General features: G+C 39.8%; 1 protein-coding gene across 2 annotated transcripts in view; it reads left to right on the top strand.

Annotated features, from left to right (window-relative positions):
- The window catches only part of ADRA1A (adrenoceptor alpha 1A), a 122,910-nt gene extending 104,691 nt beyond the window's left edge, over window positions 1–18,219 (top strand). The window contains exons 3-4 of one of the 2 annotated variants that reach the window (XM_074285447.1): window positions 17,136–17,371; window positions 18,048–18,219. In XM_074285447.1, coding sequence (XP_074141548.1) covers window positions 17,136–17,371; window positions 18,048–18,089 — 278 coding nt within the window. In that variant the 3' untranslated portion in view covers window positions 18,090–18,219. Of the gene's footprint in view, window positions 1–17,135; window positions 17,780–18,047 lie in introns of those variants that run through there. The other variant, XM_074285446.1, reaches the window with a different exon arrangement.
- The last annotated feature ends 262 nt before the right edge of the window (window positions 18,220–18,481 follow it).

Here is an 18,481-nt window from a genome sequence, read left to right as displayed (position 1 = left end):
AAAAAGAAAAAAGGAAGTAAATGACCTGTGGTACCCAGAAGGAAATGCAGAGGTAGAAGCCTTTGGTCTGAATGCTGAGGTGGAAAGCGTTATTTTCTTCCCCTTCAAGGCCCCCAAGTGAGCACTTGATTCCCATGAGAGAATCCTATCATCCCTCCTGAATCCATCCCCCTGCCTCCACTCACACAGCCACCACCCTCATTCAGGCCCTGATAACCTCTCATCTAGATAACTCCCATGGCCTCTTTGTTAGCTTCCTTCTTCAGTCAACCCTCCCTCTATAAATCTCAGATCCAGCAATGTTGCTCTTCAGCTCCATAAACCCCTACAGTAACTGCCATAAAATGCAGACTTCTAATCTTGGCATTTAAAGTCTGTCCAAGTCTGGTTCAACCCAGATTGCCAGATATGTGACACACTGAGCTAATTTTAGCCAAATAGGTCTCCTCAATATTCTCCCTCCTCAGCAGGCCATCTCCTGCCACTCCTCCCCAATACCTTTGTATAGAAAACACTCTCCCTTAGTCTCTTGGACATCTTAGCTTCCTTCAAGGTTCAGATCCAGTGAATTAGCAAAGCCTAAGCTAACTCCACCTTCTCCCCAAGGCTTCCAACCAACTCATCCCCATTTGCCCGAGCCTTCTCTTTTGAGATTACTTCCTATTTATTCTTCATATTTAGCTTATATTTGCATAATTATTTCTCACCCAGTGACAAGTGTTTCTTGAAACCATGGCTTATTTTTGCCTTTCTTGTTGTTCTCTGCACTTAACACACATGGCAAGCACGTTTAGTCATTTCATTCATTCATTCATTCACAAATTCATTCATCAGCAACAATTAGGATGTATCCTTTATGTTGTATGATTCTCCTTTGACGCTAATAAGATAGCATGTAAATAATTCTTAAGAACAGAAATTCTGGATTTAACATCTATTTTTTAGAGTAGAAGGAGCAAGGGGTGCAGAGGAGGGGAAAAGCAGCATAATACCAACTGCAAGAGTCCTCTGCCAAGAAGGGGCCAGCATCAATTAGACAAGCCTTGTACTCTTTTCTGTCAGGCAAGGGTCAGAGTGACAATCCTTAAACTGTGTTTTAGCCTACAGGAAAGGAAGAAATGAGTCACTCTTTGTGAGCCCATTTGGAGTTTTCTTGGCAGAGACCCTGGAATGGTTTCCCTTTTCCTTCTCCAGCTCATTTTACAGAGGAGGAAACTGAGGCGAGTAGTATAGAGTGACTTACCCAGAATAAATGTGTGAGATCAAATTAGAACTTAGGAAGTTAAGTCTTCTTGGCTCCAGGTCCTCTGCTTTAACCACTGAGCCTCCTGGTTTCCTTGCCTGACACATAGTAGGTGCTTAACAAATGCTTGTGGATTGACTGACTGACTAGGTATTAGTGCTCTCTCCCTTCTCAGATTCTTTTGTGTTTACTTATATCTATGATGTTAGCTTTCTCACCCCACTCTGACCCCCCACTGAAAGCCCCTGAGGGAGGGGCATCTCTGACACAATGGTCTCCATGACCACTGGCTTGTTACTTAACCTTTCTGAAGCTGAAGAATGAGAGGACCTCACAGTGGGAAAGCCATCTAACATAGTCTGTGCTGAATGAGGTTTTCTCTACAATGCAATGGTCAAGCGACTACCCAGCATCCAGGCTGGATCTCCACCACCTCTGGAGGCAACCCCCTCCACCTTTAGATAGATAGAATTTTCAGGAATTGTTTTCTTGGGATGATGATGATGATATAGTATTTTAAAGTTTGCAAAATGCTTTAAACGTAGCATTTGTTTTTCTGAAACTCTTTATAATCATTATCCCCATTTTGCAGAAGAGGAAACTGAGATTAAAACCAGTTAAGTGACTGGTTCAGGATCCCACAGCTGGTAAGTGTCAGAAGGCAGGATTTGAACACGGGTCACCTTGACTTTAAATACAGTGCTCAATCCATATGATTACCCTTCAAATAGTCGGTTATCACCTCCCTGAGCCTTTACATCTCTCCACTCTAGTAAATGCTCCACTCATCTGACAAACTGATCTTCCTAAAATACAGATCTGGCCATCACACACAAATACACACACACACACACACACACACACACACACACACACACACACACACACCCTCCATTACATAACTCTGGTGGCTCCCTATTACCTCCAGAATCAAATATAAAATTCTGATTAGCTTTTAAAGCCCTTCACAAGCTGGCCCACTCCTATCTTTCCAGTCTTCTCCCAACTTAACTCCCCTTCCAAAAAAAAAATTACCCTGTGATCCAGTGGTATTGCCCTCATTATTATTTCTTACACAAGACCCTATCTTCTGATTCTGGTTGTCTCCTAGACCTGCCATTTTTTCCTCCTTTTGGCTTCCTTTCAATCTTACCTAAAATTACACCTTCTGAAGCCATCCTTTGCAAGGCTTCCTTTTTTGTTAATGTCTTCCCTGTTCTATCCTCAATTTATCCTGTATCTATCTTGTTTGTACTTAACTATTTGCGTATTGGCTCTCCAGTTACACGATGAGCTCCTTAAGAGAAGGGAGTGTCTTTTCCTCCTTTCTTAATAACCCTAGCCTTTAGCATAGTTCTCAGCATCCCGTTGTCATTTAATAAATGCTTGTTAACTTGAGTTCTCCAAGTTAAGTAGCCTCAGTTCCTTCAGCCAGTCATCATATTTCATAAACTCAGACCTTTCTTTAAATTGGTTGATAAACATGTATTAAATCTCTCTTATATACCACCCCTTGGATGCTCTCCAACTGAAAATGACCTTTCTAAATTCCAGTCCAGAATTAAACCCAGAACTCCAGATACAATCTGTTGTAAGAACACCCGTACTCCTTGCCTCCCAGGATCATTGTATAAGACAACAGGGAGAATATATGTAAAATATGTTGTAAATGTCATTCTACTAACTAGATGTCAGCTATTATTATTATCAAACACATTCTTCATGTGAAAAATGGATGTTACATCGGCACCCAGAGAGCATTGTGGGAACTGAATGTGGATCACAACATAATATATTTACTCTTTTTGTTGTTGTTTGCTTACTTTTTGTTTTCTTTCTCCTCTTTTTCCTTTTTGATCTGATTTTTCTTGCATAGCAAGAGAATTGTGGAAATACATATAGAATGATTGCACATGTTTAACATATATCCGAAATACATATAGAATGATTGCACATGTTTAACATATATCCGATTACTTGCCATCTAAGGGAGGGGTTGGGGGATGAAAAAAAAAAATTTGGAACACAAGGTTTTGCAAGGGTGAATGTTGAAAATCATCCAAGCATATATTTTGAAAAAACAATTAAAAGGTTTAATAAAAAAAAAAATGTAACTGGGGAAAGATATTAAATAAATTTGATGAAATAAAAAAAGAAAAAATGGAGACATATAGATATAAAATATAACATAGCTTTGCCCTGTGTGGTAAATTTTCATGGAAGGGGTGGAAAAAGCCAGAAATAAACTAGGTAGGCTGTCTCCTCTTCCTACAACACAGATTTAGAATTATCTTTATTATACTATTGTTCTGAATAACTAATCCTCAAATCCCTCATGTCTTGGGATCAATCCCACCCAAAATAACAAGGATGAGCCAGCCTCCAATTCCAGAGGCTCAGGAGCTAACCTCCCCCTTCCAAAACTGTAACCCATCAGAACCAACCCCCCCCCCCCAAATTGGCACGAAGCAGTCAGTGGATAAGCAGACCAGAACCTTGGGATCTGGAGCCCTTGAAACCAAAGGCTGACTGACATACTTTCTGCACTCTCTGTGGGGGATTCCTTCGAAATGTTTTGCTTGCTCTTGCCTTAGGCCTGTGGTATTTGGCTTTGCCCTCCCATCCCACAAATTTTTGATCCTCTGATGAGAGAACAGTGATGTTTATTACCTTTTAATTACATGCTTTGCCCTCTCGCCAGGACACTATGAAACATCTTTATAAGTACTAGAAGTAATCATTTTATGAAGTGTCTGTAACAGTGATGCAAAAGGCTATTTGAAGAACTGCCTTTGTTTTCTTATAAATAGAGTCTAGAAAATAGTGCAGGAAAGTTGAGAACAGGACAGGAAGGAAAAGGCCCAGTTCCTGGATCTGGGCAAACAGCTCACACTGAATGGGAGACAGACCCCCCATTTCCTTTAATCAATATGTCGATCAAGACATATTGAGTCAAGGCTCTAGTGAGGCGTTCTTTGATGTTGGCTAATAAGGAAGATGCAGGAGAGATCTAAGAAGTATCAAATACAGGCCCTGGCCTTGTGAGCCATCCACAAGGTAACCAGACTCACGATTAGAAAACGGGACCATATAAGGTAAGAGTTAGACAGCAGGTCTCTGAAGGCTAAAGGTTACAAGAAAGCTTTCTGGGGGAGGGGGCCCTTCAGGTGGGGCCTGAAGGAGGAGTACAAATTTGTCCCAGAAGGAGGCAGAGATGGGACTAAAAACTCACATTAAAAAAAAAAAAGAAAGAAAGAAAAGAAAAGAAAAAGAAAAACATTTTAGAGTTTATAAATCATTAGCCATGCTCAGCACTGGAAAGTGGGCAGCAGAAGCAGAGCGGGAGTGTAAGCAGGGCAAATGGGAGAAGAGATATTTTCATTTAGGGGAGGAGAGGGAGCCTGCCCCATGGGGAAAAGACAAAGACCCCAGGATATTACTGGGAGATCACTTCAAAGATCCCAGATCGTAGTTGGAAAAGACTCAGAGATCTTCCAGTCTAAATGACAATTACTATTGCTATTATTTATGTAAGTTGATTGTTATTATTATGTTATATTATATATATATATAGTATGTATATAATATGTCATATTATATACATATTATTAGCATATGTATATGTAATATATTTAATATGTAATGATGTATGTTATGTCCATATTATTAGCATATGTATATGAATACAATACATAATAGGTAAAGATATATATATAATATACATATTATTAGCATATGCATATGTATATAATATATTTAATATTTAATAGTATATATTATGTACATATTAGCATATGTGTATGTATATAATATATATAATATGTAATGATATATTATATACATATCATTAGCATATGTGTATGTATATACTATATTTAATATGTAATAATATATATTATGTACATATTAGCATATGTGTATATATAATATATTTAATGTGTAATGATATATTATATACATATATTAGCATATGTGTATGTATATATTTAATATGTAACAATATATATTATGTACATATTAGCATATGTGTATATATAATATATTTATATTATTACATATTATATGCATATTATTAGCATATGTGTATGAATATAATACATAATAGGTAATGATATATAATATACATATTATTAGCATATGTGTATGTATATAATATATTTAATATGTAATGATATATTATATACATATCATTAGCATGTGTGTATGTATATAATATTTTTAATATGTAATAATATATTATGTACATATTAGCATATGTATATATATATATTATATATCATGTGATGATATATATTATATACATATTATTAGCATATATGTGCCATATACATTTTATTATCTCATGCAATTATTTTGCACCATGCGATCCTTTAGGGTTTTGCTGTGCAGTTGATAGTATAATTCTCATTTTACAGGCACAGAAACTGAGGCCCAAAGAGAAATAATATGTTTAGGTTCCTATTACCAGTGTCAGAGATAAGATTTCATTTGACATAAGGTTCAGGCTCTCTGCTGTCCCTCTGTCATTTGAGAGTGGTCTGGATTATGCCTTTTCTGAAGTAGGAAAGCTCTTCTGAGCAAAACTAAGCTGTCCTGGGCAATGGGCAGAGGATGCTTGGGACACGTGCTGGCCATGTGTCCTCATCAGCTGGGCTGCTGAACAAGGGCATCTCCCATCAGCAAGAAGAGAAATCTCATCAAGGGGATAGGCTGGTTTGGAAGACAGGAGCTTTGTCCCTGAGTTTCTCAGGTGCATCCAGATGTGCAAAACTGAGGCAAAGGATAAGGAGGTGGATCTGTAAATGGGCGCCTTGGCTCTTCTGTTTGTAGAAAAAATAATGAATATAAAACACTCAAGACTTGGGTTCCTAACCTGCTTCTGCCAGTGACTACCTGTGTGTATGTGGCTGGATCACTTCTCTCATCTGAGCCTCAGTTTCCCCCTCTGAAAAACTGGGACATTCAGTGAGATTATCTTTAATATCGCCTTCCATGGCTAAGCTGATATTCTGTTGCCTTCACCTCCAGCACCAGAGTACCCTTGAGCTCTCTTTTCACTCTTCCTTCTCTACAAAAGCAAGATTTTAGGAAAAGATAAGTGATAATAGTGGCCAATAAACATTCATCAAGCACAAGTACTGAATTCTGGAGGTACAAAAAAAGGGCAAATATGTCCAAATGAGCCATTCAGGATGAATAGGAAATATGAAGGGAGGGAGAGCACTAGAGTTTAAAGGGGTTGTTAAAGCTGCCTGTAGAACATGGAGTTTAAAGGAAGTCAGGAAAGGCAGAGGTGAAGAGGGAGAGCATTCCATGCAGGGGGAATGGGAGGAGCAGGAAGATAGCCAGAAAGTGTTCCTAGAGCCAAGAGAGGAGGATCTTGTTTATGGAATAGCAAGGAGACTACAGAAGAGTACACGGAAGTGAGTAAGGTGTGAGAAGCCTATGAGGGCAACAGGGGCTTGGATACCAAGAGTTTGAACAACAAACAGAAGGTTGGGGGGTTGATACTGGAGTTTATTGAGGAGGTGACATGGAGCTGCCAGGGCAGTAGGAAGCACGCTGACTTTGGAATGACTTTGATTCAGATCTTATGATTTTACAAGGACACTTCATGCTTTGGGCCCTCGGTTTGCTTTTCTGTAAAAGGAGATAGGGTATTTAGGGTGCCGTTCACCTCGAATGTCTGTGAGCTTGAGGATAGACAAGCTGGAGGATATCCAGGAGGTGGAGGATCTCGTATGGATGACATGAGCAGGGTGGAGGAAAGGAGCCTCCACAACTGTTTTCATGTCTGTGAAGAATTGCCTTGGGGTGCAGTATTCCCACTGGGGTTCTGTTTGACCTAAGAGGGCAGAAGCAGAAGCAAGAGGAGGATTCAATTCAGATGTTGGGAAAAGCTTCCCAACAATAAGGGTCGTCCCAGAGTATGGTGGGTAGCCTCCCCTCCGGCAGAAGCTGGATGCCCATAATCTTAGATTCTCATTCACGTGTGGATTGGGCTCCACGGCTAACTCTGAGAAGCTGTGATTCTGTCGATCTGATTATACTCATTTCCTCCCAGGGCTAACAGAAAAACATGGCTTAGCCCTGCTTGCCAGCATTTATACAGCAGATAAAGTCGATTGGACCCAATCAAAAAAATGAGCCTCTTACAGATGGATCTCAGGCACCATCCAGTGGGACAAGGAAGTGTCATTTTTGGAGATATTGAAGGAGAACATAGACAAGCTGAAGGATATCCAGGAGGGGGAAGGATCTCCAATGGGTGACATGAGCAAGGTGGAGGAAGGGAGCCTTGACAACTGCCTTCATTTCTTTGAAGAATTGCCTTGGGGTGCAGTATTCCCACTGGGGTTCTGTTTGACCCAAGAGGGCAGAAGCAGAAGCAAGAGAAGGATTCAATTCAGATGTTGGGAAAAGCTTCCCAACAATGAGGGTCGTCCCAGAGTATGGTGGGTAGCCTCCCCTCTGGCAGAAGCTGGATGCCCATAATCTTAGATTCTCATTCACGTGTGGATTGGGCTCCACGGCTAACTCTGAGAAGCTGTGATTCTGTCAATCTGATTATACTCATTTCCTCCCAGGGCTAACAGAAAAATGGATTGGGCTCCACGGCTAACTCTGAGAAGCTGTGATATCCAGGAGGGGGAAGGATCTCGAATGGGTGACATGAGCAAGGTGGAGGAAGGGAGCCTTGACAACTTCCTTCTTGTCTTTGAAGAACTGCCATGGGGGTGCAGTATTCAGACTGTTTGATCCAAGAGGGCAGATCCAGAAGCTCAGGAAGTGATATTACTTGAGCACTGGTGGACTTTGTCTGACCCTTCTCTCCAGGCAGTGCTTTAGCTAAGAGATACTGAGCCAAGGGTTAAAAGTTTGGTTCGGATACCCACAATCCCGGGAGCTACTGTCCAGGGCAGAGAAGCATTTGGACATTCCACATTCCTCAAAGGAGAGGCCTGAGCTTAAGCTAATTATCTATAGACATCTTTGATCTGGGGATTCGGAGGGTTTTATACTAGCAGGTTTCCATCAGTTCCCAGCCCCCAAGGCTTTAGGTGGCCTGTACCCCTGAATCTGGAATGCACTCCCTCTTTCCCTCCCCCAAGTTTCTGTCAAATTTCAGATCAGGGGCTCACTCTTCATAAGGCTTGCCCTCACCCTCATATTTAGTTCATATATTTTTATCTTAATTTCTCTGCATATATATTGTCTCTCCCAATAGAACACAGGATCTTTGAGAGCGCCTCCAAATTAAATCGTACTGTTCTTGTATGCACTTTGTATTGCTCTCCTGGCAGGACAATGTAAGCTGTAGGAGGGCAGAGACTTTGTAGTGTATGCTCAGCCCAATGGCTGCCATGGAGAAGGTGCCAAAGTCAACTCAAGGAGCATTTGCTGAGGGCTTGGGCTAAAAAATCAAAAGCTATGGAGCTTATTCCTTCAGGAAGCATGTGGGTTCCACTGGCAGAGTCTACACATAGAGCAAGACAATTAAAAAACAAAGTCAGCTAGGGATGTGACAGGACACTAAGGAGTGGGGGTGTTAGGATTACCATGTGAGAACTCAGGTTGTCTGGACAGTGACAAGGTGAGAATTCAGGTTGACTTGACAGTTCTCTGGCTCAGACCTTTGGTTCTGGCCTTTAAAGGGAGCCCCGGGGAGAGTTCTCTTTTCTTTGTGAAGGGCAGGGCCGCCCTGGAATGGGTTTGCCCCGAGAGAGGGGCCCGCGCCTTGGAAAGCGTCATGGTTCCGGCAGCGTCCGGTGAGCTTTCGCTGGCCCTTGAAAAGCTGGGGGAGAGGGGGGGAACAAAGATGGCACCCCTGCAAGAGGAGGCTATTGAACGGCCAAGACGGAAGAGAAGAGGCAGATGGGAGATTGCATCACTGAGTGCTCATTGAATTAACAGATCTACAAGTAGAAGGACTGAGTATATAACTCCCAGGTGAAGAAACTTCTACCAATGGTAGGGCAGCCCCTTCTCTATGACTTGGAGCTGTAGCAAGTCTATCATCAAGGGCTCTTGTGCTCTGTGCTTAGTTCCGGGGGTGCAGAGAACAGGAGGAGCTCACTTTCTTATGGAGGAGACAACCTAAAAATAGCCAGGGCATGTATTATGGTACCTTCAAAGTAGATAGAGAGTGATCTCGGAAGAGAAGCCCTGGCAGCTTGGAGACGGGCCAAGAGCTCCGGCAGGAACTGGGATTTGAGCTTCTTGGAGGAGGACAGAGAAATTCAAATGCAGAAGGGAGACATCCTAGATCTGGGGGTGAGCAGGTCCAGAGATGGAATGGGAGAGAAATCACCATGTGTAAGGAGTAGCAAGTAGCCTGTGGTATCTGGCTCGCAGATGGAGGGTACTGAGGTATCATCCGGCAAGAGCAGAAGGGGCTGAACTTCAAATTCAAAATGAATGGCTTTATATTTGATCCTGGAGAAAGGATCAGATAGGAAGATATTGGGGTTTGTTCATCAGGGGTGACATGAACAAATCTACACTTTAGGAAAATCACTTTGGCAGCAACCCAGTGAGGTTGAGGAGACGCAAGCAAAAAAAGCAATTAAAAGGTATGGTAAGAGTTGCCTAGAATGCTGGGAGGTCATGGAAATAGTCAAGAACCAGTATTTATCAAAGGGGAGACTTGAATCCAGATCGTACTAGTTCTGAAGCTCTCTATCTGTTACAACACATTACCCCTTATGGATTAGAAGGGTGTTAAATGAGAAACCTTTATCTCTACCAGATCTAAGAACCTATATGCCAATGAACATCAATTGCAAAGAGGCAGATTTCAGCTTGCTGTAATATTTCGAGCCACCTCTATATGGAAGAGGCTGCTTGGGATCGCTCAGCTTTCCCTTCCCTGGAAGTCTTCAATCAGAGGCCAGATACCATTTTGTCAAGGATGCCGTAGAGCAGAGGTCAAACATGTGACCTGGCCTATCATGGCTTCACATGGCCCATGGTACTTGCTGCTGTTGTCATTTTTTAGTTATGTCTGACTCCTCATGACCCCATTTGGGCTTTTTTGGCAAAGAACTAGAATGGTTTACCATTTTCTTCTCCAGATCATTTTACAGATGAGGAAACTGAGGCAAACAGGGTAAACTGACTTGACCAGGATCATACAGCTAATAAGTGTCTAGGAAGGAAGATGAGCCCTCCTGACTCCAGACCCAGCACACTACCGAGCCAGCTAGCTGCCCTGTATTTAAAATGTAGTTCCTAATCTATTTGAATTTATTGGCACATTGATTTAAAAAAAAAAAACATATAAGCATATGCATTTTTCTAAGTCAATATGTTGCCTTGTATACAGTTTAATGGTTTTCATTTCTAACTGACTTTGACACAATAACTGTAGACGCTTTTCTTGTTCACATACTGATAGAACTAGCTGGTCTCAGAGACTGGCTTCCACCCCTGAGATTCTGGGAAGCAAAGTTCCAGAGGAACTCCCTTAGCAGCAAAAGCAAAGCCATAACTTCTTGCTTTAAGTATAATTAGCTAAAATATAATTAGTAAACTAAGTTTTACCTCTGCATATATATATACTTACCTATACATAAATGTGTGTGCATATATATGTATTACTTTGTAAATCTTAAAGGGCTACATTAATGCCAACTAATATTATCATTATCATCATCATTATTATTATTACAATTTTATTACAATACATTCACCCCTACAAAACCTTGTATTCCAATTTTTCCCTCCCTTCCCCCCACTCTCTCCCCCAATCAGCAAGTAATCCAATATATGTTAAACATAGTAATTCCTCTCTCTTTCTTTATATATATATATATATATATATATATATATATATATATATATATATATATATATATATATATATATATATATATATATATAGATCTCTTTGGGATACAAACCCAGTAGAAACACTTGTGGATCAAAGATTGTGCACAGTTTGATAGTTCTTTGGGCATAGTTACATAATGGTTGAATCAGTTCACAGTTCCACCAACAGTGTATCAGTGTAATTTTCTGATCAATAGTGATTTAGAGTACCTTTTCATATGACTAGAAATGGTTTTGATTTCTTCATCTGAAAATTGCCTGTTCATATCCTTTGACCATTTATCAATTAGAGAATGACTTGAATTCTTATGAAGTTGAGTCAATTCTCTATATATTTTAGAAATGAGGCCTTTATCAGAACCCTTGAATGTAAAAAATATTTCCCAGTTTATTGTTTCCCTTCTAATTTTATCTGCATTGATATTATTCTTATAAGAACAATCATATGATCACAGAGCTAGAAGGGAGTTTAAAAGTTGAATTCAATTCCTTCACAGAGACCCTAAGTGACTTGCCCAATTTCACACAGCTACTAAGCATAGAAGGTGAGATATAATCCAGCTATTTCTAGCTCCTAGTCCAATGTTCTCATCCACTGTTCTGTGGTGTCCTTCATAAGTTTAAATGTCTGCAAGCTCCAGAATCAATCACTTTTAGTGTTTTGGTTTCATTCTTGGGTTACAAACTATCCCATAATAAAAATCTAGTACATATCAAGAAAGATGCTATTTACATCCAGAAAAAGAACTGATAAATAGAAATATGTATAGAAAAATTTTACATGTGTGTGTCTAATGAATGGTAGTCATTTCTAGGATGGAGATGGAAGAAAAAAAGAAACTTACGTGATGACATTATTATATATTTGAAAGTAATAGCAAATTGTACATAATAGATTTGCATGTAAGGGCCTTTTAAATGGGTGGCGCCACAGCGCAACAGGAGATTGAGTGGCCCTGAAGTATTCTCTGTGGATATAGGACTGCCCTGTGGGTGGGATCTTGGCCATATTGAGATAACTTCATAATGGGTGATGGCTCTCTCACTGGTTGGCTGTGTGTGTGACCTCACAGGCCCTCTATAAACCCACTGCAGACAGCAGTCACTCTCTTTAACCTGGCTCCCTAGCCTGGGGTAGCTGAGCCAAGTGGATGGATAGCCAAGAGAGGTAAGGAGTTTGGTAGTGTTCACTAGGGAACCAATAAGTCAGGGCATCAAGTCAGGGCGTTATGTGAGTAGGTATAATAAAGGCTTTTAAGATTACACGTGGCTGTTCTTGAGGGTGCTATTGGTTATTAAACTATAGATTCAAGAGATCGTGGCCAGAGACCTTTGAAGGCCTCAGAGGAGGCGAGCCAGGTAGAGGTGACACTGCAAAGGTCAGTGGTCAAAGGTGCTCTGTTGGGCCTAGGGCAGACTAGTAATTGTAACTGCCAAGGAGGGCATGTTACATTTGCAGTTTACTCTTTTTGTATATTATGTTATGAAAATGTTTATTTTTTTCTATAAATTAAAAAATTTCAGAATAAAACTAGATAGTATAGTATATTGGCAAGAAAGTTGAATAAGAAACTATAGATTTGAATTATATTCCCAGTTTTGCCTGTAGTTTTTGATTGTGATAAGTGAACAGATAAATTTCCTTTTCTGAACCTTCACTAATAAAGGGAAGTGATTTGTTCTGATCAGAATCCATCTAAAGCATAACAATAACAACAATAAAAATAATCCCATCCAGGATTTTATTCATTTTGCCACCTAGTTTATATTGTGTTTAGTTCTAAGCATTGCCTCTTTTTGTCTCCCCAGTGCTTAGCATAGTATCCAGCACATAGTAGGTGCTTAACAAATATTTATTGATATAATGTAGAGTGTACAGAGAAGAACATCCCAATTGGTGAAGTTTCTCTTACTACTTCAATCCATACGAGAATTAGCAAAAAGAATTGGAAATGTTTAGCTCTGAAAAGAGGGATGATAGTTGAAGGGCTCCTCTTCAAAAGATGAACCGTACTAATTGTTGGCCACAGAGGAAGACCTAAATGTCATGGGGAGAAGGGGAGAAGAGGCCAGTTTAGGTATGGATACCGGAGAAACTTCCTAACAATTAGAGCTTGTCTAAAATTGGAAAGACCTGCTTGACAGGATGGGTTTGCCCACAAGTGAATCGAGTGAATAATCAACCACTTATGAAGGACAGTGATTTTCCCATCTTTGTTTTTATCAATGATATTTATATCTCCTCTGTAACCATACTTCAGACTGTGATGTTCCAGCTCCAAGTGTACTGGAGCCATTGTCTTTAATGGTTACAGGAGTTTGTTTCTTCCACTTTTTGATTATTAGGCAAGGGACAAAAATATCCATTGCACTATGGGATGACCTCCATTGTTGAATACAAAATTTTTGTGGACAAATGGCGCTCATAGTTCCTGGTTCTAACTTCTGTGGCTAAACTGATCAATACTAATCTCTCTTCCACAATGACAGATCTTCCAACCTGGGAACACATTGAATGCTGTGATTTAAGAACCATATCCTCACCCATGTTTTCTCCCAACACATACACATACACACACACACACACATACACACACACACACACACACACACACACATCCCTCTTTCAATCTGTCTAAAATTCAGTAAGTCGGCCATGTTATTTGGATTTCTAAGAAGACTTCATGAGATTAGGTGTTTAGTCAGTCACATCTTTATATTAATTAGTTTGAAAGAAGTTTTGGCTTTGGACTCAGAGAAACTAACATATTTATAATCTGAGTGGCTCTGTTGAATCTTATTGAAGTAGATAACCAGTGTAATCATCCTTTCACCTGTGGGAAGCTCAATTTGTTTATCTATAAAATGGGACAGGTGTCCTCTGAAGTCACATCCAGCCCTAAATCTATGATCTATGCCTTTTCTAAAACATAGCTAAGAAATGTTTATAAAGTGAGAATTTTGCTATAGTCAAGAGAGGTTAAAAGGATAGAGATTAAAGTCTAGGATTATTGGGTAGAAGGGATGGAAATCAAATGAATGACTTTCAGAGGCAGAGAGGAGATCAGAAGAAAGTAAGGGGGCAAGTAAAAGGAAAGAGAAAATAAATAATGATGGAATTAAAGAAAGGAGATCCAAAAATTTTGCACCTCAAGCATATGATCTGAAATATTTCCATGTCTGTTATTATTCCACTCATTTTTGCTTTCTGACACTTAACCTCAAATAATGATCACTTCAAGAAGGTTACCACTTGATAGGTTTATGATTAATATCAGCTTTATAACTACTCATTAGCATTTGGTCTCAGACTTCAGAAATCTTTGTATTTTTTCTTTACTAAAAATTTTCCAAAAAGGAAAAATTTTTCCCCAATCTAATTCCTTGAGAAGAGAGACTCCCAGCCAAGGTAGTTTTGATATGCCCCGTTTTCCCTGACAGTCATTAGACACATTTTGAAGCTTTTGCAAAATATAGGCAATCTGCTTTTAAGTGTAACTGGTTGAGTCAGAGGGGGAATCGTTGGGTTATACAGCCATTTCTGTGCTGTATGAACATTCCCTCTAAAGCTAGTCAGACATGGTGGTCTTTGGCCCTTCTCTTGGTTTGGTTTGATTATGGTATAACCCACTGTCCATCCTACCTTGTTCCTTCTCCACTCATCCATCTTATCCTTTGATTGATTCACTGGGAAAGGAGTATTAAGAGAGATGGTTTCATATTCACTTGAGAGGCATTAATGCATCATTTGAAGGGATAATATGAAAAGAAAGGCAGCTCAAGTTTTCAGACTGACTTCTCCGGCTTCCTTTGAGTCCCTACTAAAAGCCCATCTTCTACAGGAAGTCTCTTCCAACTCCTAATTCTATTAAATTTGCTCTTTTAATATTATTTACTTTTATTATTACATAAATATTATATTTGATATTCTTTATATTTATTATATTGTGTAATATATTATTATATTTGATATTCTTTATATTTATTATATTGTGTAATATGTTATTATATTTGATATTCTTTATATTTATTATTTTATATAATGTTATATTATTATAATATGATATTTAATATTCTTTATATACCCTGTGTTGTGAACATATTTGTTAACTTGTTTCCTCCATTAGATTTCAAGCTACTTGAAGGCAGGATCTGTCTTAGAACAGTATCAAGCACATAGTAAATAATTGCTTAATGATTGGGTTTTTTGCCTTTCTTAAAGAGGACCAAAATGACATCATTTTACTTAATGTTTTTTAACCGATTTCCCAAAATGATAAGATGCTGTAATCTAGGTCTACACTCCCTCATTGCCCATCCTTAGGTATCCATTTAAGTCCACTAAACAGTGGAACGTATGAGTCAACATTTATAGGATTTATGGTCGGAAGAGATAACAGTAATCAACCCTTCCTAGCTCATATTACAGAGAAGGAAAGTGAACCAAATCACTTAGAGCTAGAAAATTACTTAGCATTTTGCATAACCTTTAGAGAGTAATTACAAGGAAAAATTAAAATCTTACAAAGACTATTATGTTAAATATAATTTATTATATTATACATATCATTATTACAAAGAGATCTGTTACTAATCTAAGAGATGAAGAAACTAAAGCTCCGAGAGCTCCTTCGGTTGTACAACTTAGTCAGGCTGAAGATAAAATTCAAACACAGGTTCCAGGGCTAGTTCTTGATACCATGTGGCCACAGGGGGAAGGACATCATCCACCAAAGGTGATGCTCATGCTGTAAGGCTCAGGAGTGGTGAAAGAGAAAGCCATTCCTGGAGGTGCTTCCCAGAAGAGCTAATATCTGAGCTGGATCTTGAAGGATGATTATTGGTTGATTCATTGATTTAAATAGATTGAGAGTGGGGAGAACACTCCATATTGTTAGTCAAGAAGCATTTATTAAGAACCTACTGTTTTCCAGGTATGGCGCTGAGCTTTAGGTATACAAAAGCTAAAATATCCTTGAGGAACTCACAGTCCAAGAGGGAGGAGGATAGCAATCAAATAAATATGTATGGATAAGCAACATATCAAAAAAGGAAAATCATTAACAGAGGAGAAAGCATAGAACTCATAGAGATTTCAAAAGGTTGCCAGTAGATGGTGGGAATGTAATTAGAACTTGAGAGAATTTAGGAAAGGCAGAGATGAGGAGTGAGAATACGCCAGGTGTGGGAGACAGCCAGAGAAAATGCTCTGAGCCCAGAGGTGGGATGTCTTCTTCCTAGAACAGCCAGGAGTTTAACGTCATTGGACTGAAGAGTATGTGGTTGTTAGGTGTAAACTGACTGCAGTGGTAGGAGAAGGCAGGGTCACAAAAGGCCCTGAACACAAACAGAGGGATTTTATATTTGATAGTGGATGTAATCGGGAGTTTGATGAATATTGAGACTAAAGCAAAGGCCCAGATATAAAAATAAACATGGTAGGTTCGAGAGAAGGCAAGGAGACCAACCTGGCTAAGGTCAAGGTAAAATCTGAATGCTTCTTGATTGGGTTTGATGACTTGCTTTTCGCAAAGGGAACAAATATATAGCAAAGCATTTACAAACTTTGTAACATTCCTCCATCTCTGTACCCTTACCAGCACACTTTCCAAACAGTTCTCACCTAATTTTTGCAACAATCCTGTGAGATTGCAGATATGAGTCCCATTTTACAGATGAGGAAGTTGAGTGATTTTTCCAAAATTACATACATCATTAAAAAAAAAAAAGACAAAACAAACAAACAAAAAAAACTCACATTTCTTTTTTACAAAGTCACAATAGCCCAATGAGAAAGGTAAAGCAAATATTATCCTCATCCTACAATTGAAGTGATTGAGGCTCAGAGAGCTTGACTAACATACCCAGAATCCCACAGCCTGCTAATGACAGGGATATGTTTTACAATTACATTTTTTTTTCTTTTTTTTTTTTTTTTTGCCTTAAAAATCTATGCTTCTGCCTCAGTACTCTATTTTGTAACCCTGTGCATATCACTTTATTCTGCTATGCTCCAACCCGCCCAAATAATATATGTGAATGTATTTGTGTTTTATTCTAGGGTCTTTCTTCCCTGAATCTAAGCCCTCGGATACCGTTTTTAAAATAGCCTTTTGGCTCGGATACTTAAACAGCTGCATCAACCCCATCATCTATCCCTGTTCCAGTCAAGAGTTTAAAAAGGCGTTTCAGAATGTCCTGAGAGCCCAGTGTCTCCGAAGAAAGCATTCCACAAAACATGTCATTGGCTATACTCTCAACCCACCCAGCCACGCCATAGAACAGCACAAGGATTTGGTGCGTATCCCAGTGGGATCAGGGGAGACCTTCTATAAGATCTCCAAGTCAGAGGGGGTCTGCGAGTGGAAATTTTTCTCTTCCACCTCCAGTGGGACCCCTAAGAAAACCGTGTCCCATGACCAATCCTCCTGCACCTCGGCCCGGGTGAGAAGCAAAAGCTTTCTGAGGGTCTGCTGCTGCGTGGGGGCCTCGGGCTCGGCCATCCAAGAGAACCGCCAACTGCCCACCATTAAGATCCACACCATCTCCCTCAGTGAGAATGGGGAGGAGGTCTAATGGGCTGGAACAGTCCCCAGGGAGGAGGCATGGGTCATTTGGCATTCCATCTCCCATTCATCAAGCCTGGATGGTTCTTCTTCCTGGAGTTAAGGCAATGGCCTTCCTTGTAGGGGGGGTGGGGAGGAAAGAGAGAGAGAGAGAGATGAGAGATCATCTCCTAGTCCGGTGACTTAGAACGATGGCAATCATTTCCCTGCTGGGAACCCTCTTTCTCTCTGAGCCTTCCTTTTTGTCTATGGTCGTTCCAACGAAAAATATCATGGGAAACAAAATTTCCTCCACGATCCAAAAGACTATAAATATATGATTATGATTTCATCGGGAATATTTTCAGCGCACACTCTAAGTTTGGAGTTCTCTCTTGATGGCGCGAGGATATTTTTTTTTTTTCCAGGCTGAATCTACTGATGGCCTCAGTCACTATTTTAGTGAATAAGAACAGGAGAGGGAAAGGGAGAAGATTCAAAATGGAGCTCAATATCCCTAAGTGTATTTCCCTTCTCCTCGAGGGAAAGTGCTTCCACCTGACCACTGTGGACCCTTCCTGAATCTCTGCTGTGGGAAATATGAGTGAAGTTTACTTTTCTCTGGATTCTTGCTTTGATGCCAGCCCTCAATTCCCAGAGACTAGCATGAGATGACATTCATTGAGTTTTTGAAACGGAGAAAAGGGAATTCTTTTGAGGGGTGGGGAGTGGGAATGGGGTGTTGAAAGTGCCAATAAGATGACTGAAATCTTTTCCTGGTAACGTTTAATAATTCACCATATGCTTAGTATTTGCCTTTTATGTGCTGGATGTTGGACATACAAGGAAAAAAAAAAAAAAA

This window comes from Sminthopsis crassicaudata, chromosome 2, assembly GCF_048593235.1.
Source record: "Sminthopsis crassicaudata isolate SCR6 chromosome 2, ASM4859323v1, whole genome shotgun sequence".
In the NCBI taxonomy this organism is placed as follows: Eukaryota; Metazoa; Chordata; class Mammalia; order Dasyuromorphia; family Dasyuridae; genus Sminthopsis; species Sminthopsis crassicaudata.
Note: the sequence above shows the minus strand (reverse complement) of the source record. Positions and strands in the feature narration are given on the sequence as shown.